The following is a 25,867-nucleotide window of genomic DNA, read 5'->3' as shown; positions in this document are numbered from 1 at the left end:
GTCCGTGTCAGACAGCAGATGTGACATTCAGGAATCAGCCGTTAGTTGTTAGTCATTATCCACCAAGAGGCTGTAAAACACACACACGAAGAGAAATGAGAGGGAGAGAGAGAGAGAAAGAGAGAGACGAGGAGACTAAGAGGGGGCGAGTTAGGTTACCTACCAACCATCTATAATGACTTATGATTCATGAAGGAAATGTGTCGGGGGGTGTGTTTAAAAATAATCAACCATACATTTTAACAGGTTCCACTGTGATTTATTGGCTAAATATTTCCTCTAACCAAACGTATCAGGGCTACGTATCAGGAATTTAGAGTGATTGATCGGCGATTGAAATCCTTTTGAGCAGATTTACAGATTCCTAAAGTCATTCTGCTGTTTCAAACCACCAACGCCTTTTTACAAGAGGGTCAAAGAGGAGCAGAGAGAAAGCAAATGGTTTGAAGAAAAGATGTGTTGGTCCTGGCATCTGCTTAGTCGGAGGGAATAGTTCCATTCCTCACTGGTGCTCACTGTTTAATTTGTTAACTCCTAATAGAACAGAGCGATGGCTGAACACGTCCTCCCCAAACAAGAGCATAAAAGGGTGAGCAGGATGAATATGAAAAAATTTACCCAGGCAGAGAAACTCACAATAATGTTTAGTGGACTCATGCCACTTCTTACAATTTAGGACTGAAGAATTTAACACTTTCAAGTGAATAATTCAAAAGATGCAAGATCCTAATGCAATTTCGGTTACAATTGGTTACAAATAAACAACCAAGAACTTCCCCAGACTTGAGTATCAAAGTACAAGCAATTTATATTTTATCATCATCAAAAATTAACATTAAACCTCTTAATCCTAACCTTACATTTACTGCAGAGATAATCTGTGCAAATACTTAAGAGCTGGGAAGCAACAACCCTTTCAATCTGACAATGAATGAACGCAGATGAATTGCAACCTGCATGAATTGAAATGTAAAGAAAAATCAAACGTTCGGGTGAAGCAGAGTCCCCATTGGATTTCTGCAGGAGTAATTGCAGCTAAGTCGATGGTGTGATCACAGGCTGGTGTTATAATCCTGTCTGACTCATTTCCACATAGGAATGAAATTTGAAATATACGGAAGTCTCATATGAAAATATCCCACTGAAGGCTCCAGGTGGCTTCTCCCTGTTTAAACTTTCATGATACATTTCGGATTTATGACATCTAAGTAAAACATCAGAACTGGGTCACGTAAACAAAGCCTCTGTGTCTTTGCAGAGAATATTTACAGTGTATGTGCACACACACACACACACACACACACACACACACACACACACACACACACACACACACACACACACACACACACACACACACACACACACACACACACACACTCTCACAAACCTGGAAGCAACATGGTAGATACGACTTCAGGATCCTCCAGCATGTCGATGATACAACGCTGAAACTCTTTATTGCTGTTGGACTGTTGGTAGCTACAGGGATGAAGGATGGCAGGGCAAGATGGAGAGCAGAGGAAGGAAAGACGTTAGAGGAAATGAAAAAAAGAGCAGCATCTGAATCAGGTTTATGTTTACAGTTTCTCACGAGAGATATGTATTTTCTGTTATTATTGTGCGTGTGTGTGCGTGTGTGATATTGGTAGTTTATTTGGCACTGCTAACTTTTTTGATGGAAATGTTCTCCATCAGTAAAGATGAGCAGATGGCACATCTCTCACTCTCGGCAGACACACACCCACACCCACACCCGCACGCACGCACGCACGCACGCACGCACGCACGCACGCACGCACGCACGCACGCACGCACGCACGCACGCACGCACGCACGCACGCACGCACGCACGCACGTACCGTCCTGCATACTGACCTCATCCAGGAGATGCGGTCTTGCCAGAACTCATACATTATGTAACACGATTTCCCCTGGAGCTTCTGAACAGACACACTGACAGCGGAAGGAGAGAAAGGGAAGGAGCGAGAGATGAGACACCCAAAGAGAGAGAGAGTGAGTGAAAATAGCGAGAGGATAAATTGCACAAAAAAGTTGGGACTGTAAGAACCTGGCAACTGTTCATGCAAAACACCAATTAAAGCAGACTTGTTATTTCGAATTTTCACCACGACAAACCTGCGATGTGGCGATGAGGAGATACTTTCAAAAACTCTCAACAACAACAACACAGCGGCAACAAAAACACTCACTGCATGTTGTCAGAGTGGGCTGCGGTGGCGTCCACGTAGCTCTTCAGAACCTTCCGGAAACCATCCAGATCCTCACAGGTCACGGACATCTGCCTCTGAACCAGCAGGATGTTCTGATGAGACGAGAAATGAGACATAAAACAAGGAGACCACACACAAAAACAGGCTTTGCTCTCTCTCTCTCTCTCTCTCTCTCTCTCACTGTGTGTGTGTGTGTGTGTGTGTGAGCGATTGTGTGTGTGTGAGAGCGGGGAGGCATCAAATTCCCATCACTCCCTGAGGTGTTTAGGTCTTGTCAAGTTGGATACTCTTGAAACGTTTGATGGAGAAATTGTTTGTGCTTCCTGAGGGTCCATGTCTCATAAGCCTCAGAAGTCACGTCTCTCTGTTGTTCTCTCTGTCGCGTTGCTCTGGCCTGCGGCGTTTCGTCTCTACTCTCCAGCTCACTTGTTCAAGGTGAAGGTATTAATTTTGTCTCATTCGCGGAATCAAACGTTCTCTGCTCGCAAGGATTTGTGAGGCAATAACGAAGCAATAAAAACAAAATCTTAATCGAGCGGCACTGCAGCATGTTGCCATGATACCTCCTCACTCTATTAGCTGCGTTAGCCGTTTGTTTCAGACATGCTCAAAATTCACATTTATCCTCTTCCATCTCAACTGGACAACTAAGACCTGACAGGAAGCTGCTCTGGTCCAGCTAAGCACCATGGTTGATGAAGAGTGAAAACTTTAAAATGGTTGTTTTCTTGTATCGATTGCTTCAGAGCTGCAGTACACCACGAGCCCGACCCTCTGCCGTGTGAGTGAGAACACGCAGTCAGAGCTACAGAGCAGATCCTGGGGTGTGTGGCAGTGTGTGTGTGTGTGTTTTATATACTGCGCACTTGAAAGGGAGAAGAATCTGTGCTTCTGAGTTTAAACCTGCACCATGACTCAGGTCTTTCTGTTGTAGCTTTTCTCTCTGAGCTGCGATTTGAGAATATGAAAGTGTACCCCGGCCGCTTCTCATTTCACGGCTGTAAACGCGATCCTTGTGACCTGGCATACACTGCAGACATGAAGCCAAAAATGAACATCAGAACACTGCTGCTGGTTCAGGTGCTTGTAGTTGCACCTCACGTAGAACTCTAGCTCGACTCGAAACCTTACATTTCCTGTGAGAGAGCGTGTTGTAAGCGTGGACTCACAGACTTGTACGTCCCGGCCAACGTGTCCTCTTTGAGCGGCTCCAGTTTGGGACTCTGAAACAGAAACGGAGGCTCTTGTCGATTTCTCAGCGAAGAAAAAGATCAGCATGCACTCAAGTGTATGTGTGTGTGTGCGCGCATAAATGTCGCTCACTGTTAGTGCTTTGAGTGCTGTGTCTCGCTGTGAGGTTGACTCAGTGAAGTTCAAGCTCTAAACTTTGACAGCAAAGTGCAAATAAGTGCTTTTTCGTTGTGCAATTCTGTAAAATGATTGAATGTTAATATCACTGCCGCAACAATCTGACATTTCAGCAGTAGACAGGTTTTTCACTGACAGTGGTTCTGCTGAAACATCACACAGCAGTCACATCATAAATAAAGGAGTTTGTTAGTGACAACTGCAACGCCAAGTTACAGATGAGATGATTTGCTCTTCGGGCGGTGAGATGAATCATTTAAATACAGCTTCTGCCTGTATATGCCCTTAACTGTTGCTGGAGTGTTTTATTCCTCAGAGCTGGAAATGTCATAGCAACCTGAGGGCATGATGAGGTCAGCTGACATTCAAATTCAATCAGCGAGCAGTGTACTGTTGAAGAAACACGCAGAGAGGCGTAATTCACTGGACACGTTCTATTTGTTTGTTTTGGCCTGACTGATGGAATATTCCTGCACGTGTGATCTATAAAAACAGGAAACGCAACGTTGTGAGGAAAATACAGTACAGATGATGCAACAGAATGAGCTCGCTCGTAAAAGGTTATGTTCCCTCTGTGTGTGTGTGTACAGAGAACATACTGCAACCTTTACGGCTGTCAGCTCACTCTGTCACATATGAAAAGAGTGTGTGAGGACAAGAGAGGTGTGTGTGTGTGGATTGATATTGTGCTTCAGAAAATCCTGAATTGCTTTGACACAGCACGGCAAGGTCCCTCCGGCTTAACAAACTGGGAATTGGAAAAAAGACAAATGCGGCCAAGGCTGAAAAAAGTGGGAGCCGCATAAACGACATCAGGAGATGGGAAACAACAGGAGTTAATAAAGGAGACGGAGAGAGTGAAATGGTGCAGAGGACAGAGCAGGAGTATGTGTGTATGTGTGTGTGCTTTGATGCTGTGAGAATGAGTCTCAGGTACCAGAATGAGAATGAAAGAGGAGATGCGGGGCGTGAGTGCGTTTTGTCAGCCTCAGATTTGCAGCACTGTCTTTTAGCAAGGCAATTTTTTTTTTACTTTTGGCTTTTTATGCACCAGAAATAGACAGTCAAATATTCTCTGACTGACATTGCTGCAGGTGTAAAGTTGAAGAGCAGTTTAGAGTTCACTCCATAATGCATAGTTCATGAAATCTGATTCATGAGATGTGCAATACATCTGTTCAGACTTCCATTCACTGACACTACAGCAAAGTGCCCAGCTCCTTAGAAACAATGGTGCATGTTATGACCTCTTCATTACCCTCAATGAAAACCGTCACGTTGCTGTCTCTCTTATCCCTGGAGAACTCCGTGCAGAGCAGCTGGGAGTACACAGGCTGAGGAGGGTACATGCCAACTCGCTCATTCACTGAGGAGTGTATACAGAGCCTTTCTTTGTTACCACATCCATTCTGGAGGTCAGGGAAGGTCTCCTCAGGTCATTTAACTCTCCCGTGTTTCATTCTAACCTTCCCCCAAATCCAGGAGACAGCTAGAGGACTCCTTCTAAGCCTCTTCAGTCCTCATGTTCATGTATGAGATGATAGAGGGGCAACATCTGGGTGCAGGCTTTGACTATTTGAGTCCTGCCTGCTCTAGGAGTGTCTGCCCAGGATCTCCACTAAGGAGTCTAGACCAGAGTCTTTCAAAGAGATCCTTGGGCTCTGAGGGTTGGAAGTAGTGGAGGATAGCAAAGGTTTCTCTGACTTCTCTTGAGAACGCATCGCTTGAGACCTCGTAGCACAGCAGCAATCCACTCTCCATCGTCCTTAAGCGAGCCCATGGCCTAAGCTGTCTTAAGGTCCTCATGGCTCTATGGGCCTCTGATATGAGCCAGGAGCAACTTCAAATAGATTCTCTCTCCCTGGACAACTGACATGTTGCTCATCCTTCCTGTCATCTTAGGAATCTGTCCTTCCTCTGGCTGCCTCACTATTTTCTTCCACTCTTCTGCTCATCTCTCTGAGATCTCATCCGTGACGATTGGCAGTTACGTTATCTGATCAACATCGTCAACAGGCAAAGTCTCATGCAGGAACAGCAGCATGATGCAAACGGTTTATCTTGAGGTTGACTAACAACTGTGACATCTTTCATGTTGTCATTATGGTTTCATATTTTGCAGTTTCCATTCATGATGTCATTAACAACGGTGACATCATTCAGGGCTTGATCATTAAGGCCTTTATCTTCTCATCTTATCTTCTTTATCCTATCTATCTTAGACTAAGATGACAATACATGTCAAATTAAATAAAATAAAATATAAACACTAAATTGTGTGATTGCAATGTTTGGGTATTTGTGTCAAACGATGCATTCAGCAATAAACCATTAAAAGCAGTTTCTCCAAATAATATAATTCATGACTTGTTTAAACCCAGCAGCTTTTGATCTGTTTGCTAAATCAGGTGTTTTATCTAATCAAGGCTCCGACTCCATCAAGTGATAAATTGGGTTGAGCAGGGAGGGATGGAGAATGTAGTGTGCAGCGATCTTTTGAGAACCGTTACTTTAACCTCTTGGGCACTTTTCACATCTTTGGATGATTGGTGTCAAAGCTCAGCTAATTACATTAATAAAGGCCGCATTCCATTTAAGCGCACCGATGTCGGCGCCCTCGGATTATTCACGCTGCTTCACTGGCACGGTAAAATGGAATAAAACCAGAATTAATGTCATCGGAAGCAGCTGTGCGTTTCCCTTCTACAAGGCCAAATGTCTATTTCCATACCTGGCACTCCAGTTTATCCAGAAGCTGCTGCAGCCTGTTGATCTGAGAGCACCAGTTGTCTCCGTCTTCCATGTTCAGACCTGGAGACAACGCAGAGGAGAAATCAGCAGCTCAGTTTCATAAACGAATCACATCCTTCAACGCTTAAATCACTGTATGGTTTCTGCATCATATTGCACAGGGAACAGTTTGAGCATGATGTGATATTGCTTTAACCTGTGGTCAGGATCCTGGAGCAGGGATCTGAGGGGGACATGCACAGGTTATTATGGACCCTGCGGCCACACTGCTTGCCATTCCTCTGTACTTCTGTCAGTTCTGGAGCCTTTCCCTCTCGCCTGTCAAAACAATAGCGCAGACTCAGAGGAACGAGCGTCACAAAGATAAATAAGAAGAAGAAATCAAATCAAATAGAAGACACAGATATGAGCCACAGTGGGCATAAACAAGAGGTTATGGAATAAAACTGAGAAGGAAAGGGAGAAAATAGAGAGAAAAGGTCAAGGGGGGAAGGGACGAGAGGCAACAAGAGATGCTTTAATAATTAATTAATAAGAAGAAATGGTGATGTCTGATGTGAGAGGACACAGTGCTCAGAGTTACAATAACACCGGAGGAAAACGGTGTCTGGAATTGGAGTGAAAACACTTGATGGAGCTGCACAGCTTGCCTGATGAGGACTGACCCTGGACACATACACACACACCCTTACTTTCGCTCTGTCCCCACTCAGCCAATGCATCTATCAAGGGCACAAACTTCAAGCTCTCTGTGGTGGTTTTGACCATGTGACACTAATGACACACCCAACAACAGTGTCTTCCTGTCAGTGTCAGTGTGTGTGTGTGTGTGTGTGTGTGTGTGTCTCTGTCCTTGTCTTTCAATTGTTTGTGCACACCTGTTTGTTCTCTCGCCCTCCCATTGTTGCCTTTGTGTGTGTGCGTGCATCATTGTGTGCGTGTGTGGCTCCACGCTGACAGCACGGAGGGAATGCATTGCTTGGAGCTCCTCACGCTGAGAGCAGCCTGGATCCCAAAGGCCACGGCCATAAATGCACCGCAGTGGAGCAAAGGAGAGGGAAATAAGATGTACGTTGACAATTCGATTTGTCTCTAGCTCACCCACACACACAAACTTCTGTCTCTCTTTCGAAAATGTCCCTATTTATTTATCTAATTGTATGCCAGAGGCCAAATTCTTTCTTTCTCTATGGCCTTCACCTCCATGTACCTTTTGTGTTCATTATTCTTTTCTTTTGGCCCATGACTCACTGGCTCTGTATTTCAATGCCGGCCGCATCACCCTCTCTCCTTATTTTACCTCAGCCTCCCTTGGTCCCCTTTCAATAATTCACTTTGGCTATAATCGCTCCATTATGTCCAATAATACCATAGTGGCACCCAGAGGGTTGGGAGGAAAGCCGCGGGAGCTTCGCCGAGCTGCGACACAAGCTGTGCAACTGACAGTCCAGCATGGAGTTGAACGTACGACCATATTGGGTAACGGCGAGAAGGGGGACGTGTCCTTGTTATCTTGTTTCTTCTGTCCAGTATTTCCATATTTAACTTGTTGAGCTACTTGTATATTTATACTGACTAAGATGATTTTCATTGCAGAATCTGCCAAAATCCCAAATTGGTGACTGATTGAATTATTCGTCTATTTGACAAAGAAAGTATGAATTTCAAGCAGTTTGCGTGCATTAGTGAGTCAAATGTTTGAACTCCAATAAAGTACAAGCTTTGTACAGAGAGAACTACAGTAGGTTGAGAGAGAAATAACAACCGAAGTAGGCACTGGTAAGCGTAACAGCTCCACTCACAACAGTGTCATGATTCATAACATGAAAGACAGAAGTGTCAGTATTGCAGTGGAGCATATTCCTGCAGCCTTGGTGCTACATTACATTGTGAGCATTGATTGACAGCTCTCAGGCATGAACGGGGACATTTTCTCAACGTGACTGAATAAACACGCGACTTGCTCTCACTTTTCATTTTGAGTTTGAACAGAAAAGCATTAAGCAGAAATTTCCCTAACCACCACCAAATGACTTTCAGAATGAATTAGAAATGGGCCATGCTTCATTTTATACACAAGGCCTGGTTTTAATAGCTGGTAATAAGGTCTCGGACATTGTGGTGTATATTTTTAATTGTAAAATAACTAATTTTGAGCACAAATACAGATTAGATGCTTGTTTTTTGCCAACAAGCCTCAGAAAACATTTTGTTACACTCTTGAGTTTGTGCCGCATATGCTATTTTTAAAGGTGGATTCCCATATTCCCTGGATCAGGCCCCAAGTATGGTAAAGCAGAGTTATTAGTATCATCATCATCAACTTCAGCATGCAGATCCTTACGGTGCAGGGCTGCTCTGCTCCTCCACAGCCTCCATGGCATACTGCAGTGACCTTTGTAAGGAGAGCAGCTGACTGGAGGTCTCTCTCAGCATGAAGCGAGTGACAAACTGACCGAGCACACTGGAACCCTGGTACTCCTGAGACAGACGGAGAGAACGGAGCACAAAACAAAACCACACCAAGAGGGAAATGAGAGAAATGATTCAATAACAAAACACCTACAGACACTTTGGTGCGACAGCTGCATTTATATCGGCTAATTAATTCTTCCAAAACGTAATTCAGTCCTGCAAATCAAAGTTCCGAGGTGGGAGGACTCTTATCTGCACCTGGAGTCCCCCAAACACAAATATGATTATGCATATTATGTTCTCAAAGGAGCCTCTTTGTGTTAATGAAGTAAATGTTGCTGCTACTTGTCCAAACATATCTTGACAACTAGACACTTTCTCCTCTCAAAGATCTCTGGGCTCCGTTAATTAATGCAGTTAAATAATTAATCGAGGATGGGTTGCGGGTGTAAGGAGCTGCAGCAAACAGACTGACTAAAGTGGTTGTATCATTGTTCAATATTTTACCAAATGCTCAATTGACTTTGCTGCACAGTTCTTATATTTAGTGTGAGGCCATGAATCAAAACATCCAGATGCAGACTAACGCCCGCAAATCTTAAGCCTATGCATTATGATAATAAGGATAAATATTGGCAAGTGTTTTTTTATCATTATTGTTTTGTTTACTCCACAGTTTAGGGAAAATCGAGACAGCATTGGCTCCATCTGTGCCATACAGCGTTTCCTAGTGATGAATCAGCAGTAAGATAAGCGCATTTGTAGAACAAACTCTTCCGTGTGTGTGCAGAGATGGATTACTGAGGCGGCCGGCTGGGCACAGAGTGTATGAGGATGCTGTCACTGTCTTTACATTTATTGCCCGGCGGTTGAAGGGCTGCACTCGAAGAAGTCAATGGTCACGTCGGCATGATTTAAAAACCGCTCTGCGCTGTTTACTTAATCACACAGCGGCCCCAGCATGTACAACAAGCTGTAACCTTCTATTCAGAGGAGAGACGGGGAGCTTTTCCTCTCATAGACCCAGCAGAGGCACCGGCATAGGGCAGTGATGAATTTCAGGGTGTATCATATGACAATAGGGATAAGTGGTGTCAGCAAAAGCCAAAAATAATGGCTTCTACTCTGCCCTGTTGTCCCTAGAATGGTCCACAAACTCCATAAAACCGAACCACTACAAGGGCGAGTTGACACATTTAACAGGGTTGAAACAAGTCCGTAACTTATCTAAATTTCTTCATTTATATTCACTTTTTCGGTTTGGATTGACGATAAACTCAACCCATGTTGGCGAAGGGGATGAGGAAGACACAAGGAAAATACTCATAAGTACAAAGTAATTGGCTTAAATTGGTTGCCGGGGCTATTTATGAATGCATGTACTGTAGTATTCTGGCCCTGATTTAAGCTGAATGAAAGCATTGGCACATGATCTGACCCTGAGAAGCTCAATGGATCCTGTTGTGCATTCTGGTGAAAGCTTACCTCTTTAGTTTTATCCATCGCCTTTAAAATAGCAACATTCAGGTTCTGTAGAGCTGAGAGGACATTGAGATACTCCCCCAGGTGCTGAGAGAAATAACCTAATTGGAGACAGGAAGCAAGCTGTCAGTGGGATCATCAGTGTGCCAGATCAATCGGACCAGTTTCCTTTGGTTCTTGCAACCTTAGGCCACACAGTGAAACGCGCAGACATATACTTTAAAAAATTCACATGACAAATTTATTTCCCTGTTCTGAGGCTTAGGAGAAAGAAAAACCCTTACAGAGGAGAAAAGAAATACGGCGATTGGATTCATTTTAATTGGTTTTCCTTTAATAATCAGTTCTCTAATCTTATGCTGCATTTGAGTGGTGTTGGAAATTTGGAAATACCGACTTTACAACTTGGGAAATTGCAATCAATAAGCGGACAATGTAGTGTTTAGAAGGAATCTTGAGACTTAACAAGTTTACCAGCAGTGGCAATAAATGGTAAATAAATCTGTAAAGAACATACAAACTTCTTCATCGTTTCTCTTTATGCAGGACAGAAAATACCTAAAAGAGGTCTATGTATTTTTTATTTATAAACGAACAAAAGCAGTATTATAATCCTCTGCACCTCCATGGTTTAGTTGTTGTGGTCGTTTCTTTTGAGAAGCCATTTGATATACAACACTTTCAGTTGAGCACTTGAATGCAGCGCCTGGGAGAAGCTTTACTTTCATTTATTTCAGACTTCAGGCTTGTGTAGAACAAAATCACACACATTTTACTCACCAAATGTTATAAAAGTAGCAAATTTCCACACCTTATCCTGACGGGTGCACAGAGATGAAGTTAGGGCCAAATAAAGCTGAAACTCCCACTCAGAATTCAGTGTCACTAGTGTGGGAGTTCACACTACTGAGGAAGTGGTTTGAATACTTGATCAGAGCGCAGAGAGGGACAGACGTGTACTGAATGTGACACACAGACGGTGACTTATTCAAAGGTTGAGGGACTTCACACTGCTGTCCTGTTTTCCACCTACACCGAGATTCAACTCTGTAACCATTTTGCATCTATGCACTACAAACTGATAAGTGGCCAGTGAAGAAAAACTGAGAGAGAGAAATATTTAGTCACGGCAAACAGTCAACTTTCCGTGACGTAGGATGGAATAGATGGCACTGCCCTCCAATAAATTATGCACAAGGGTTATTCTGGTTATAGAGTTCTGCTCTATTTCTTCACTTTATTCAGGCCATCTGACACACACACAGAAATGTTGACACGATTCTTTAAAATACTGTAACAGATCTAGATTTTAGGTTCTTTTCATGTGGCAATGCAGATATCAATTGTATCTGACTTATCACTGATGAGTAAAAGCATGAATCCACCGACACAATAAAAGGAAACACAATATGAGACATTCAAACAGACGACATCACTTGCAGACTGACCTGATAGCTTGTCAGTATCCAGGTTGCTGCACAGGCAGAGCATAAAAGGAGACAGATTTAAAACCTTAAACCTCAGAAATACAGTTTGTGCCAACAGGTTCAGTATTATTGATTGTTGTCTGAAAACCAACATCAACCGCTGTGCTAATGCCCCCAAGTAACAAGGCAGAATTAAAACGTTAGAAGAGCTTTGGATTGATTTGCCTCGTCGTTGGTCCATTCATGAATTCTAATTGTTCCACAAATTGGCTTCAGACAACAAAAAAGGGACGCACATAAACTAAATCACTGCAGAATACTTTAGGTTCATCTGAGGTTATTTTTGTATTTTTCAAAGTTATTGATTTAATAGTTGAAAAGGATATTATATGGAAGAGGTCAGCTAGTCACAGTGACAAAACTTTAAAGCTCTGTAACTCAAAACGGGGTTGTGATGCAGAAAGAACCTCAGGATACTAAAGTCATGATATGTGTGTGATTAGACGGCCATGTATCTGGTCTATACACAGAATTGGATTTGCAGGTTTTTAAACTCTTAAGTAAGTGTTTGCTCTCATGCAGTCCATCAGTTCTCCTGCTGCTTTAATGGCATTTTAAAGGTCATTTTCACCGCGGCTGGTTATGGATTGTGTTTGCGTAAACTCACACAGCAGCTGTAAGCCAACAATGCAGTGCTTTTATCATTTGCTATGGTCGTCAATAACATGTTAAATTTCATCAGTGAGAGACAGAGTCATAACTGGAGGACTGTGCGGCCTTGGCAGAGGTGTATTCATTCTTCCACCTGAGCTGTTGTAGAGGCTTTTAGTGCCACGTTTAGAGAAATCTGTCGACGCAACAATTGTGTGTGTAGGCTGGGGAAAAGGTCTCCAATGAATATAAATCCCTGAATCTGCCAAAGGCAATAAAGTCAACTGTCGCTAGGAAAAGGGTGGAACAATTCCATGTATCACTGCAGGAGAGGAATGGGTCTGAGAGGAGAGCGGTGGCTTTTCTAGTGGCTACTTGGTGGGAGCTAAATGTACTGAGCAGAACAGTGCCTGCAGTAATTACCCTCAGGCTGATTTCTCTGATTGCGGTGCTAGAGGAGCAGGGTTTGAAGTGCCTGCTGAGGTCCAAATGAGTGTTTCATGTCCAAATGGAAGTGGTAAACATTGTCCAGCATGCTTGAGTTTGATTGCATGACTTGTTTTTCCTGTCTCAGCTGCGAGGCATTTAGCCAAGAAACTGCTAACATGAAAGGAACACGTTTCCTCTGCTTTCAATGTCCAAACACTATTCAGTCTTTCATTCTGCTTCTTCTTAACTGAAATAGGCCCAGACTGAGCAGTGATGTTTAGCAATGTAATGAAGGAAAAGTGACACAAATACACAAAAACAACAACATTTTTAGATTAAAACAGAAATTAACAGCAGCCGCTGAAAATGACTTACTTATTCTGTCGGCCATCTATGGAGTAGAAGAGCTCCTGTAACTCTTCAGTAGTCAGGATACCATCAGCAAAGTAAGTATTGAATTCTTCAAATGACAGCTTGCCATCATCTGCAAATGGAAAACATAAACCACATTATTACACATAACTTGATTTGTAATGTGCTGGTCATCCATGAAGGTTATGAGCTTGCAAAGTCTTAATGTTTAGACAGTGACCTTACAAAAATGTGTTTTTGTACAGGTGTTCTTTTCAGGGACAATGGAAAAGGAACAAAGGACAAAAAAGATGATTTGATATTTAGTATCTGTGGAGAAGCCGACTGAAAATTAATCAGCACCTCGGTCTAATGATCACACTGTGCAATATCCCCGATGTGCAATATGTAACATATTCCTTCATTCATTCCATTATCCAATTTGCAACTTTTTTTTTAACTTAGTTGTATTGTTGTACTTTTGTTAGGCTTTTTGCTTTTATTTGGCTCTTATTTTATCTTAATGCCCTTTATTGTTTTGCACTATCCACTTTGCTGCTGTAACAATGTGAATTTCCCTGTTGTGGGACGAATAAAGGATTATCTTATCTTATCTTATAGAGTACCTGAAAGCTGGAACTGAAAAAAGTTGAAATATTGCATCAGAAAATTCACCCATAGAAAAAATACCAGAAGTATTTATTTGATAATAAATGTACTTAACTATTGAAAGTAAAAGTGAATACTTTCAACAAATAGAAATGATACAAATCTGTTATCCTTTTATTGTCAGTAAATTGTATCTTACACCTCTAATGTAACAGTATCAGTTTCCTACATTCACACTAGTCCACAGTCTCTGAATATGTCAAATCCTTACCTTTTTTAAGAACATTTTGTAGCAAGTAACAAGCGTTAATCAAAAAAGGTTCTTTAAAAAATCCCGAAAGTAAGGACACTCCCCCAAAAATACTTAAGTTAAGCACTGGAATCAAGTCAAATTCTAACCTAAACCTAACCTGTTCACTACTTCATGTTCCAGATCACTCATTAGCTCATTACAAAATATGTTTCTAGTCAACTAATTTGTATCAACAATAGATAAATGAATAAATAAATAGTTTGATGTCATCTCACAGATAACAGCCGTATATGTACTCAACTCTTACTCTTCAGTTAATCACAAATGTTCTGGAAACCATGACATGATTAGATCGGTGGTGTCACACAGCCCTTTTCTATATTTGTCTGCGGTGTCGCAAACAACCATCACATCTGAGTGCAAATCACTTCCACACCCATGGCACATTCCATGCTGCATCTGTTATCTTTGGCGGCTCAAGAACACACATCCACACCGTATCGTTACTTCTACTTCAGTTTGATGGAAAGCACACAGAGCACAAAGCCATGTAAGCGATTATGATGCTAAAATGACACGACTGCATGGATATGCCCAAAGTAAAATGGTAGAGATAGAACCTTCAAGTTGTCATTGTCTCCGCGTTCAGTGGTTGTTCAGAGACGTTTACTGCGAGCACAGCATGTAGTGACAGACACGGTCAGAAAAATCAATAGCAGAAGATAAATAGGCTGCTTGTCAAAGATGTGATGCGTGATGAGTTGTTCCTTCCAAAGCCTACTATCAATCTGTCTGTTGGCAAAGATTACACTTGCTGCATTAGTCAGCAGCTCCCCTGCAGCCAGAGAGAGACGGCTTCATATTTGACTCCTCATAAGTGAGTCCTTGGACATGACTCCTTTCCAACACATTTACTGAGCTCTGTAAGGCAGACAGATACTCAAAACTATACTTCATAAGTGAGACGGATACTAACTCAGCCAGTATAAGAGGCAGAAAAGCAAACCGACAGATTGATGTATAGTAGCTGAGCCAAAATGGGCACACACACACACACACACACACACACACACACACACACACACACACACACACACACACACACACACACAAACAATGGCAGAATCGTAAGTATTTATGTCTCCAAATGAGCCCGCTGACAAAGTCCTAGAGGGCCGTACAGTTACAGAGCCTAACAAAAGCCATTCAACCATAATGCTGCTTCTTCCACAAGGGAACCATCACTACTATTGTTTTAATTGGCTTCAATTTCATCCTTGTGGGTAGGCTAAGTGTGTATTAATAAAACCTTGAATAGCCCCGTTGAGTAATGTGGCCAAACAGTACAAAGAGGAAAACCTGATCAATTTCATATTCCAGGCGGTTCCAGTTGGCTGATTCAGCAGCGCCGGAAACTCAAGGGCATGCTTTGAAGACCATCTGTTCGACTGGAGCCTCTTTGACATTTTCCTCATCGTCCTCTCTGACCAGAATGTGAAATGTGCCGGCCAACGCCACGTATGGAACCTCAACACGTCTGTCCACTAGAAAGTCTCATCATAACTCATCGTTCTGTATGTTCTTCTGTTTGTAGTTTATTTCTAACAAGCAAGACGGAGAAGACAGACAACTGACTGGTGATATTTACGTGGACATATCAAGGTTCGAACTAACTTCAGGACATATTAATGCATGTTTTGCTACTGTGGGATAATGAGAGCTAAATGTGAAAGACATCGCACTCAATATAGATTTATTGCCAAACCGTTTTTGTGAAAGCAGCATTTGAGCTGCAGAGATCATCTTTAGCCTTCAGCAATATTTCGATGCCTCTGGCCGTGGTTGTTAATTTCGGATTCACTTGATGTCAGCTGTAGTTTTGTGGATCACGGACCAAACTGTCTCTCCCCAACGTCTCTAGCTTGTCTTTGGAAAGCTTCCCGTGTTTATGGTGTCAAACTAGACGGACAGTTGTTCTGCCCAGAAGTGACACTCGGATCATATTCTCTCTGTGATGGACTAATGATGACATCTGGGACTCTACTCAATTCCCTCTGACAGTTCTGGGTTAGATGTCTTCTTCAGGAAACAGTGACCTAAAAGAACACACAGGCTTGGGACCATAAGGTTTACTTCAACCACGAAAACATGGATGAACTGGATTACCTGCTGATTAATCCTAGTCATCCATATTGAATACATTTCACAGTTGGTCTGAATGAGTTCTTCTGTTCTAACCACAGATGAAGAACTCCACCAGGGTTCACCAGTAGTTTGGGCAAATGCCAGGAGAGTGAAGTAAACAAGACGGACGAGTTTGACATAAATGGCCTCTGTCAAAAGAGGAACTAGAGGGACTAGATGAACTATAACACTTGTGAAAATAGCAAATCCAAATCTTTGCATCACTGCGAACTTTAATCAAAATATACCCAAGAAATCCTGTTTTAATCCCATCCAGGCCTTCAGTCAAAGCTGTAGCCAGATGGCATCAAAACATCACAGAAACACACAAGGAGCGTAAAGACTCACAGTGAGGTTGGGATTAGAACTCATACAGTACTCCAACATTTCCGTGCCATGAGAGAAGAGTGGAGGGAGGATGGAGGGATTAATGCAATATTTATTTGCCAAATGGGACGCCCCTGCTTGGTCAGGCATCGTGTTGAAGCCATATTAAATATGTATATGGCATTGCACAATCGCATCACTTATAACTGCATGTTTTTGTTCTGTATTGATTTGATTTCTCAGCCTTAACGACCTCCTGTGTGGTCAGCTCATAACCACACAGGGTCAAGGCAAAATAAGACTCTACAACAGAAAGATTGATTATTGTTTGACTTTACCTTGAATACAAAATGTGAATTTCAGTAAAGGTTGCAAAGAAAACTCTGTGTACGTTGATCAAGCATCTACCATAATCTTTGTCAAAGGTAATAGAAAGGATACAGAAAGTGTGTGTGCTGTTATTCCTATATAGTGTGCAAAAATAGACTGGTAACTAGTTTTAGACGAGTCGGGACCAGAGTAAACAAGAAGCATATGAGAGTGGAAGCACAGTAAAGTAGGGCACAAACTAGGCCGCACTCTTATCTCTCCAAAGGTTTGTCCCTTTACAGTCTCTCCTAAGTGGTTTATAAATTCCCATGGACGCCTTTAAGCTCCAAAAGCAAATAGCGTTACGAAGGGAGTTGGGTCTTCTTGCACCATTGCAGCAGAGACACACAAACAAATCTGGACGTGAAAACTGAATGGTGTGATACTCAGAATTTCTCTTTTAATGAAACCCTGATACTCCTCTTCCTCCGACTACATTACATTACATTCTTTCACAATCTCTCACTCTTGCAGATAACCAAAGAAACTCCTTCACACTGTTAGAGACGTGTCATAATATACTGTTTGAGCCTGAACTCTGTACTTGTCGGCCTTCAGAGGAATCAAATCTGCCTTCACTCTCTTCCTCAATGATGTTCGATGTTAAAATACATTTCAATTCTTTAAACAAATGCTCCTAGTCTGCATTTCTGTTGCTTAATATCTGTTTATCATTAATTAGATAGTTGTCACTCTGTTCACTTCAATCACTGCATTACCATACATGAATTCCAATTAATTCCAAGTCATACTCTCATACCAATATTACAATCTGTGTGTTTTGCGTCTGTGTTATAATACAAAGTTGTCATTGGTTTTCGTTTCTGCAGAGGTAGAAATCCCTGAATGGTAAAACAAAATTACTTCAGACTGATTGACTGATCCAATTATATAGAAAATTTCATTTATATAACCGCTGGTGGTGCTTTACATTATCATTACATTATTTCCATTTCTTTACTGGTTTTCCAACAGTGACCAGTTGTGCGACACCCCAGTATGTACTTGAAGCACCACCAGGCACTGTACAGCCATTACTGACTTTGTTATTGTTAGCATTAAAGGTTACATTACTATAGAGTGTGTGTGTGTGTGTGTGTGTGTGTGTGTGTGTGTGGAAGACTTTTGTATGATCTGCCTTTAAGCTAATATAAGACTGGATGCTGCTTTTAGCCCACATATCCTCCTGCCTCTGCTTTCTCCACTTCACTAATGGTTGGGGACCTCCTTGCTCTTTGCCTCACTGCTGTAATGGATGACGGGTAAGAAGTGAGATTCATTAAAAGCTGAGAAGGGATGCAATGATCTCCCCAACCGCTGCAGTGTCAATCCATAGACTATCTGGGGTGTGTGGATAAGAGAGAGAAAACCCTTTTTTCCAGCTAAAGATGAGACTGGGAGAGCCACACTGTTTACGTTTTGATAATTAGTTTGTTTCAGTGTAGGCTGCCTCATTAGCCCTGAGAGTTTACACACACTGGCAGTAGGACTTAGGAAATAAGGAATATTGTAAGGGAATATTTTGTTATATATATATATATATATATATATATATATATATATATATATATATATATATGTATATATATGTATGTATGTATATATATGTATGTATATATATATATAACATAACTTATAACTGCATGTTTATAACTGCATATATATATATGTACTTTTTCTTCTAGAAAACGTTCTGATCAAAACCAGTGACTCACATTTTGACTTTTTGACTATTGGTGAAATAGTAATATATTGTATATTCTAATTAAATAAAATTACTGGATGGATGTTTTAAAATGATATGATTTAATGATTGATAAATCCATTACCTCAGAATGAATATGGGGTCACAGTATATGACACACACTCTCCTGCTATGCCCTCCTCATTAAGTGATAACACACATCACAGCTGAGCTCATTATAACCAGGTTTGGATGGGGACTTTATTTGGCAGGCAGTCGCAGAACCATTAACTACTAACAAGGCTGGTAACAAAGGTTAAGGGCCTTTGAGGAGTAATTGCTATTTAGAGGGATGCAGATTACCGATCATTTAATTGCAACCAAACTCTGCTCTTTCTTCTTTTGCTCTGGCACATTATGCAAAACATTATGCCAGATTATTAGGCTTGTCAGACATGCCAACAACAAAATCACAGTTGGCAGTCATTTATTCAAAAGATGTTTGATTATTTCTTGTTTGTGAGTGAAGAATTGTTGCCGTCTTACATGTATGGATAGACGATTAGTCGAATGAACAAACTAATAATGAGTTGTATCTCGAGTTTGTTTTCCCTTTGGCTTCACTGAAGTGGAGGAAACAGTTTGAAGAGATTTTTCCACGGGTCTTTGTAACTCTAAGAACCGGCTTATTAGTGCCCATAAATTCAGGGGCTGCATTGTTTTAAAAACAAAACAATAACCAGTGGACTGAGGCTGTTCTGTTTCATCGGTTCCTCCGCATTTGTCTTTATTTTGCTTGAAGGCAAAGGTAACAACCACAGTGTTCTTTGCAGCCCTCAGTATCCTATAACCTATCATGTTGCTCAGTCAAAAGCTTCATTCCAATGGTCCTTGAAAACTTTGATTTTCATGTAAATTCATATTAGATTTTGTATTAAGGTGGTGATCACTCTCTGGACTGGATCAATAAAAAGACACACTACATAAACTCATAGCGGCAAGGCAGAACACTGGATTAATGACTCATTCTGTTGTTCTGTGTTTTTAAAAAAGCTAATTGCAGTTACATTATCATTTGTCTGCTGTTATCGATCACATCATCACAAATCAATAACCACTTTATCAGCTTTCAACAGGGACACTTTTGTGAGTCCTTCAAAGAACCCAGCACCTGGACTGGTCACTCTATCCAGAAGAAGACATTTAACCGAGAACTGTCAGAGTGAATTGAGTAGAGTCCCGGTTGTCATCATTAGTTCATCACAGAGAGAAGATGATCAGTCACTTCTGCGCAAAACTACTGTCTATCTAGTTTGACACCACAAACACGGAGAGTTCATCAAAAACCAGACAGAGGGGGACAGTTTGGTCCACCAAACTATAGCTGACATCAAGTAAATCCTAATTAACAAAGCACCAGGGGCATCAATATATAAGCAGCAAAATATGTTGTGATTGTCGTTTAGACTTGCACTGTTGTCAGTAGCAGCACTTTTAATATCCTTGTACTTGTACGAAGACAATAAAGGCATTATATTCTATACTATTCTAGTTAAAGGCTCATATCTATCCCCTATATTCTCCCATGTGTGCCACAGCTCAGCACCCTCCAGTATGCACCTCACATATCCACGCTTCAACATTTGCATAATTCTAAATGTTGCACACTGTCCCTTCTTGTTCCACTTTCTGAAGCCGTTTTTTGGCACTTTTGGAATCATTCCACTCCACACTTGATTCATTCCATTCAAAGCAAATCTCAACTCTGTATGCAAGAGAAGGGCTGTTCCCTCTTCTAGATTGTGCCAGCTGATCAATCTGACCTACCTGAGACCATTTGGTTGTTCGACAAATACTAATGAATAAGATGTCCATATTGAATTAAATTAGATTTAATTAAAGCACTACACTCATCATGAGTCTAGGGTGTAATATAACAACACTGTGGAGATTTAATTAGGAGAAATAACTCTTGATTATTATAAAAACCTGTTTGAGAGGAGTAATTCAGTATGAACCAAATAGTCACATTTGCTGTAGGTTGGTGAAAGCAGGGCAATCAGACATGAACCAGTCGAGTATAATCGCACAGCAAGGAGAAAGTGGGGACAAAAAAACAGCTGAAACCACGACAATATGTCTCCTAGATTGTCCTGTGTGTCACGGGACAATCAAACACACAGCACAAGAGTGTGTAGGAAGGTCAGCAGATTACAGGGGCTAACGGTAACTGCTGTGAAGCTGCCATACTCTACTTATCCACCAGCTGTCTCCCCCTATGACTCCTGTCCCAATCTGTCACCTGGCACACACACCTACCTAGCAGGTACTCAGCCTCTGAGCCCCGCTTTTTGCTGTGATTGCTTCAGGCATTTGAGCTGATTTGAGCCGTCTCTCCTACTGCTTGTAGCCCGCAGGCATGGCTCAGGATAGCAGAGCGGTTGTCTTGTAATTGGAACATTCTTAGTGTGATTTAGAGTAAAATATGTAAAATACTATTTTTTTAAGGTTTGGTTGGATCCTTCGATCCCAGGCCAAACTCTAGTCGTAACGCTCGACCACTCCCACCAATATACCAACTGTTTACCCGTATTGTCTTTAACTGCCTTTGATGCTTCCATAGTTTGATCACCACCAAACTGCGCCAATTTGCGCCAATCTCAGCTATTGAGGATCTAAATATACACAAGATGAACTCGAGCCAAACGATTGAGAGGCTTGCGTGTGGGTTCACAACAGGGGGCACGGGTTCACATGTGTGTTCGTGAAAATGTGTGTTTCCTCGTTTTATCAAAAAGGATCACAAAATAATGTTACCTTGGTTACCTTGTGTGCACTTGCAGATGAAGCCAAATTAGCCGGCATTCACAGCCTACGCTAACAGGATTCATATAAATGTGTAAACTACATCCATTAGAGAGACAGAGTGGTGGTTTCTGTGTGACACATTCTTCCATGCATGGCGATCACCCAGCGTGTTAGCCTCGTTTTAATTGGGCACAGAGCTTGCCGGGGCATGAAAAAGGAAAAAAAGGGAGCTTCATTTGAACTGTCATTTATTCAACCTGATTATTTATGCACTAATTTGGGACACAGCGATGATGAGACCAATGTGGTGAAAGTGACAAGTGTTGATTGGCACAAGTTATTCCTCAACATGCATATCGTGTTGTTGTTGTTGTTGTCTACTTACCATTTTTGTCTGCCCTGCGAAAAATCTGAAAAAAAGAAGACGAGGCGGTTATGGCTTCTAACTGAGCATCGCTGGAGGGATTAGGTGAGTAAGGAGGCACAGATAATTACATAAACAACAGTAATTTATCCAACAAACACAGAATACAGAAGCTCAGTCGCCAGCATTAGACGACAGAAACGCCTCATATAGTCTGGAGCATGTGTGTGTGTCTGTTTCATTTAGAGTTGAATTCAATTTGGTCAGTAATAAGCACTTACCACTTAAAAATAACATAAGGATTTGATTTTAAAAGCAACTTGAGGCCTGTCAAACACAACCATGTCAAACGTTCTGCAGATAATCTGTGTTTTGCAGGCGCATGTGTCAGCTGTATTTCCTGCAGCGATGGATACGTTCTTTAAGACAATGACAACACAGGGAGGGTTTAGCCCCACACACAGACACACACACAATCCCGAGTGGCAGGTACACATCTGTTGACAGAACCAAATCTATTTAAATGATCACCGTGCCAATCTCCACACTAATCACTGTAAGTAGAAATGAAAACAAAACTTGCCCCCACACGGCAGGATTGGAATCGTTTGAAAGTTCACCTTTGTTTTCACTATTTCAATATTTGATTTAAATGCCCCTCAACCTGCTGACACACTCCATTTAGAGTCAGACAATAACATTACAGCATCCTTTGTGTTTTTGTGTTGTACATAATTTGGCAATGCAGATGATGCACCTGCACTCCTCCATTCTCTGTGGTTATTGTTGTTGTTGTTGCTGTTGTTGTTGTTAGAGAGGTCAGGGCCGATTTACAGCTCATCATCTGCCCTCGCTGTTATTTAATGCAAGTTTGTTCTGTGAAGATAACAAGCTCAAGGTCTCCACTTCTGATCTCGGTCTCTGCTCCATCTTCAGTCATGACTAATACGAGACGCCGGGAACATGATGGTTCAAATGCAATACAATTGGCGGCAACCTTGACACTACAGTTTGTTCCCCCTGACTGAAAGACGTGGGAAGCTGTGTGTTTGTTTACCATCTAGTTAAAGATCTTCTGAGCTTTCTTTGTGGTCAGACTTTGTGCCCAGCCAGCCTCTGTTTTCATACATAGATCTGCAGATTCATGTCCTACTTCTCTATCTCTCCTGCTCTACATCTCTCTTATTCCAGGCTTATCTTTCCTCCCTGCGGCGCCGTATCCGGTCCGACCCATCCTAGCAGACTTTCCTTCTTGTAATTTCAGCGAAGAGGCTCGAGTATTAAACGCTCCCGTTGTTTGCCATTGTCTTTAGGCTTTTCCAGCGTGAGGAGATGATAATGCATCATTTACAGCAGGCAGGGGAAAGGTCAGACCTGCTTCCCAGAGTGCTGCTGTTCTGATGTCATGGTGGCAGGTGTTAAGGCTTCTCTCAGGCTTCACTGACTCACTCAGCAGCTCAGGGTTTTTAATCATGTGTTTGAGAAAGTGAAAACTGCAGAAACAGCTACATAAATAGATCAGTCAGTGTAGCTTGATTGTATTTTATCTACTATCTGGAGTGCATTTCTCTTTTTTTATCATTGGCATTGTGATATGTTTTGTTTTTTTTGGAACATTTATTCTGTTTCTTTGTGTTCCTTTGATTATTTGCCTACTTTTTTTTGTCAGCATAAGTGAAAGGAAACAGGGGGACAATGGAGAGGAGATGGAGATGGAAAGGTAGAGGGAGGAGGGGAGGCAGGGACAGAGTAGTCACACACACAAAACAAAGACATGAAAATGGCAGTGAACAACAACGAGACAAAACCTCTCTGAACAATCATGAATTGTCACTGGCCTTTGTAAATGACTTTCTAAAGCTCAGGAATTGAAATAAAAAAAAACATCTTCAAAAATCTCCTTATCTATCTCAATCATCCAGCTGTTTTACACCGTTTGCAAGTCTAGATTAGTAGCTGACACTCTCTTCTTAATTCCCTTCGTCATTATTTCACCTGGACTTGAGGCGGTGGAAACATCACACCAATACAAAATTAGAATTCTCAAGTCCAAAACTGTCAGATATCCCAGCGGAATAATTTCAGAAACTACAGACAGGAACAAGACATCAAGCTATACAAATAGTCTGCAAATGATGGGGTCTCTCATTATAGCATTCTGAAATATAGATAGATAATGAATGCTCCAAAAAAACAGGGTGGAAACCAAAAACAAACACGACAAAATCAATGAAGGCTGTCAGGAATAGGAACCACGACACAGATATGAGTATGAACTGGGGAAGGTTGCTATGCGTCAGGTTGTTCTGTCAATGTATTCATGTTCCGGCGACAGTCCAGTCTCAGGTTAGGGAACTAAATTTGGAGATATGTTGGCACTCTCCTCCTTTCGGCGACAGTGAGCACCAAGCAGAGAGAGACATTTCTGCAGAATGTAGAGAAATAATACTCTATAATACTGCAGGAGCACCGCATACACCAGGGTAGTGACAGCTCACCCAACTGTGTGTGCTGGACGAGGCAGCGGCCACGGTTCAATACCACAACGACACGACCCTCAAGTTATTACGTTTCATGTGGTCACATCATTGTCGAGATGAAAAGTAATAAATATTTGCATATGTTTGGGATCATTTGCATGCTATAAAGCTGCGAATGGCATGGGCATCCTCTGTTGTGTGTGTGTGTGAGACAGTGTGTATATGTGTATGTACATTAGAAGAACCCCCAGCGGCCCTTAAACCTGTCCAACTGTGAGAGCTTAAATTATCATGCAGAGGCAGCAGCTGCAACTCTACATCCTTCCTTCTCTTCACACAAACACACACACACACACACACACACACACACACACACACACAGAAATGACAATGGTTACTGTGGCTGGCTGATATAGGGGTTCATTTGCATCTGTTGATTGAATTTGAATTTGCTCAAATGAAATGAACAGATGTGGCAAGATCAGCATTTCCATCTCATTTAATCCAATAACTAGACTGATATCTAGAGTTAAAGTAAAGACAATTTGATCCCTAATAAACAGATACTTAATTATCATATATGGACTTCACCATCACTTTCCTTACATAAACCACCTTTTCTAAATAATGAGTACAGACTCTCACTTACATCATGAAAGATGGAGAGTCCGGTGCTGTGCAGCGGCTGCTGGAGCTGCTGAGCCCGGAGATGCTTCTGTTTGGCGGACTGCAGGCACATAGTGATCATCTCCGCACACGCCAGCATCTTCGAACGAGTCGAGTCAACACCGAGCTCCGGGCTATGGACGATGAAAGTGTGTCGCGGTGTGTTTAAGTGTGTGTATGTGTGTGTGGTGGTGGTGGAGTAGGGGAGGCAGCAGGTTGGTCCGGTCCGAGCAAGAGGCGACACTTGAGATGCTCCGGAACTTTGTGGTGCGCTGCCGATGAGCGCCGCCCGCCGGCCCCTTCCAGCCCCGCCTGCTGGGGCCGCGCTGATTGGCTCTGGAGGACCAAACGCACTCCTAGTTGCTCTAATTGCTTGAGTGTTATTCTTGAATCGACGAGTCCATGTAATTATTCGATACTGAAGTACACTTAAGCAGTACAGTTTTTGAGATTAACTAAACTTGTCATCCTCCGTAAATTGACTATATGATTTAAGTTTAGACACATGCTACGATGGTTTGAAGTTGCTTCATTTGACCATCCTTTTTACTTTTTTTTTTTTTTTTTAGATTAAAAATTAACCGTCTTTGTTTCACACAGTAACTGTATTTTATTTTATTTCATTCTTTAAATCTCTACGGAAAGCGATTTTCCAAACAGATCAATGGCGCAGCATTCTTCTTCTTTTGATCAACACTGCCATCTGCTGGACATGGGGAATCATTGTTTTTATTTATTTATTTTATTTCCCATTTTGGATGATCTGCCTCATTGTATTAACTATTATTGGACGATATATTGTACTATTAATATAAAACCATATAAACCTATATTTTGAGGCGTTATACATGTAAAATATAAAAAAGAACCATGGTTTTAACGAATACATGTAACGCTTTACCGACGTGACGGACTGGACTGTATTTGATGCAACACGACTTCCCGTTTGAACGCAACTAAACATAAAGTATAATTAGAGTTGGAGGGCGGAGCAGCGAGGCGCCGGAGCTGCTCG

General features: G+C 41.8%; 1 protein-coding gene across 1 annotated transcript; it reads right to left on the bottom strand.

Moving 5' to 3' along the window:
* On the bottom strand, window positions 1–25,022 carry necab3 (N-terminal EF-hand calcium binding protein 3). Its single transcript, XM_076141279.1, has 13 exons — window positions 24,836–25,022; window positions 21,728–21,752; window positions 13,133–13,241; window positions 11,699–11,724; window positions 10,254–10,351; window positions 8,698–8,834; window positions 6,550–6,671; window positions 6,334–6,413; window positions 3,404–3,457; window positions 2,214–2,326; window positions 1,879–1,956; window positions 1,391–1,482; window positions 1–70 (listed from the first exon to the last, which is right to left on the bottom strand). Exons 1-13 carry the CDS (start codon window positions 24,950–24,952, stop codon window positions 42–44), a joined length of 1,080 nt encoding a protein of 359 aa, XP_075997394.1. The 5' UTR covers window positions 24,953–25,022; the 3' UTR covers window positions 1–41.
* Window positions 25,023–25,867: the final 845 nt, after the last annotated feature.

Source organism: Genypterus blacodes, unplaced genomic scaffold (assembly GCF_046128005.1).
Source record: "Genypterus blacodes isolate CSIRO-AG114 ecotype Tasmania unplaced genomic scaffold, CSIRO-AGI_Gbla_v1 ptg000017l_1, whole genome shotgun sequence".
Classification (NCBI taxonomy): Eukaryota; Metazoa; Chordata; class Actinopteri; order Ophidiiformes; family Ophidiidae; genus Genypterus; species Genypterus blacodes.
Note: the sequence above shows the minus strand (reverse complement) of the source record. Positions and strands in the feature narration are given on the sequence as shown.

What these genes read in the sequence shown, in the direction of transcription:
- necab3 (XM_076141279.1), bottom strand. Translation starts at nt 24,952, where the DNA reads ATGCTGGCGTGTGCGGAGATGATCACTATGTGCCTGCAGTCCGCCAAA. An exon ending in ATAGATGGCCGACAGAATAA is followed by an intron (nt 11,725 to 13,132) that starts GTAAGTCATTTT and finishes CTGCCTGTGCAG; the next exon opens with CAACCTGGATACTGACAAGC. An exon ending in TGGATAAACTGGAGTGCCAG is followed by an intron (nt 3,458 to 6,333) that starts GTATGGAAATAG and finishes TTTCTGTTTCAG; the next exon opens with AGTCCCAAACTGGAGCCGCT.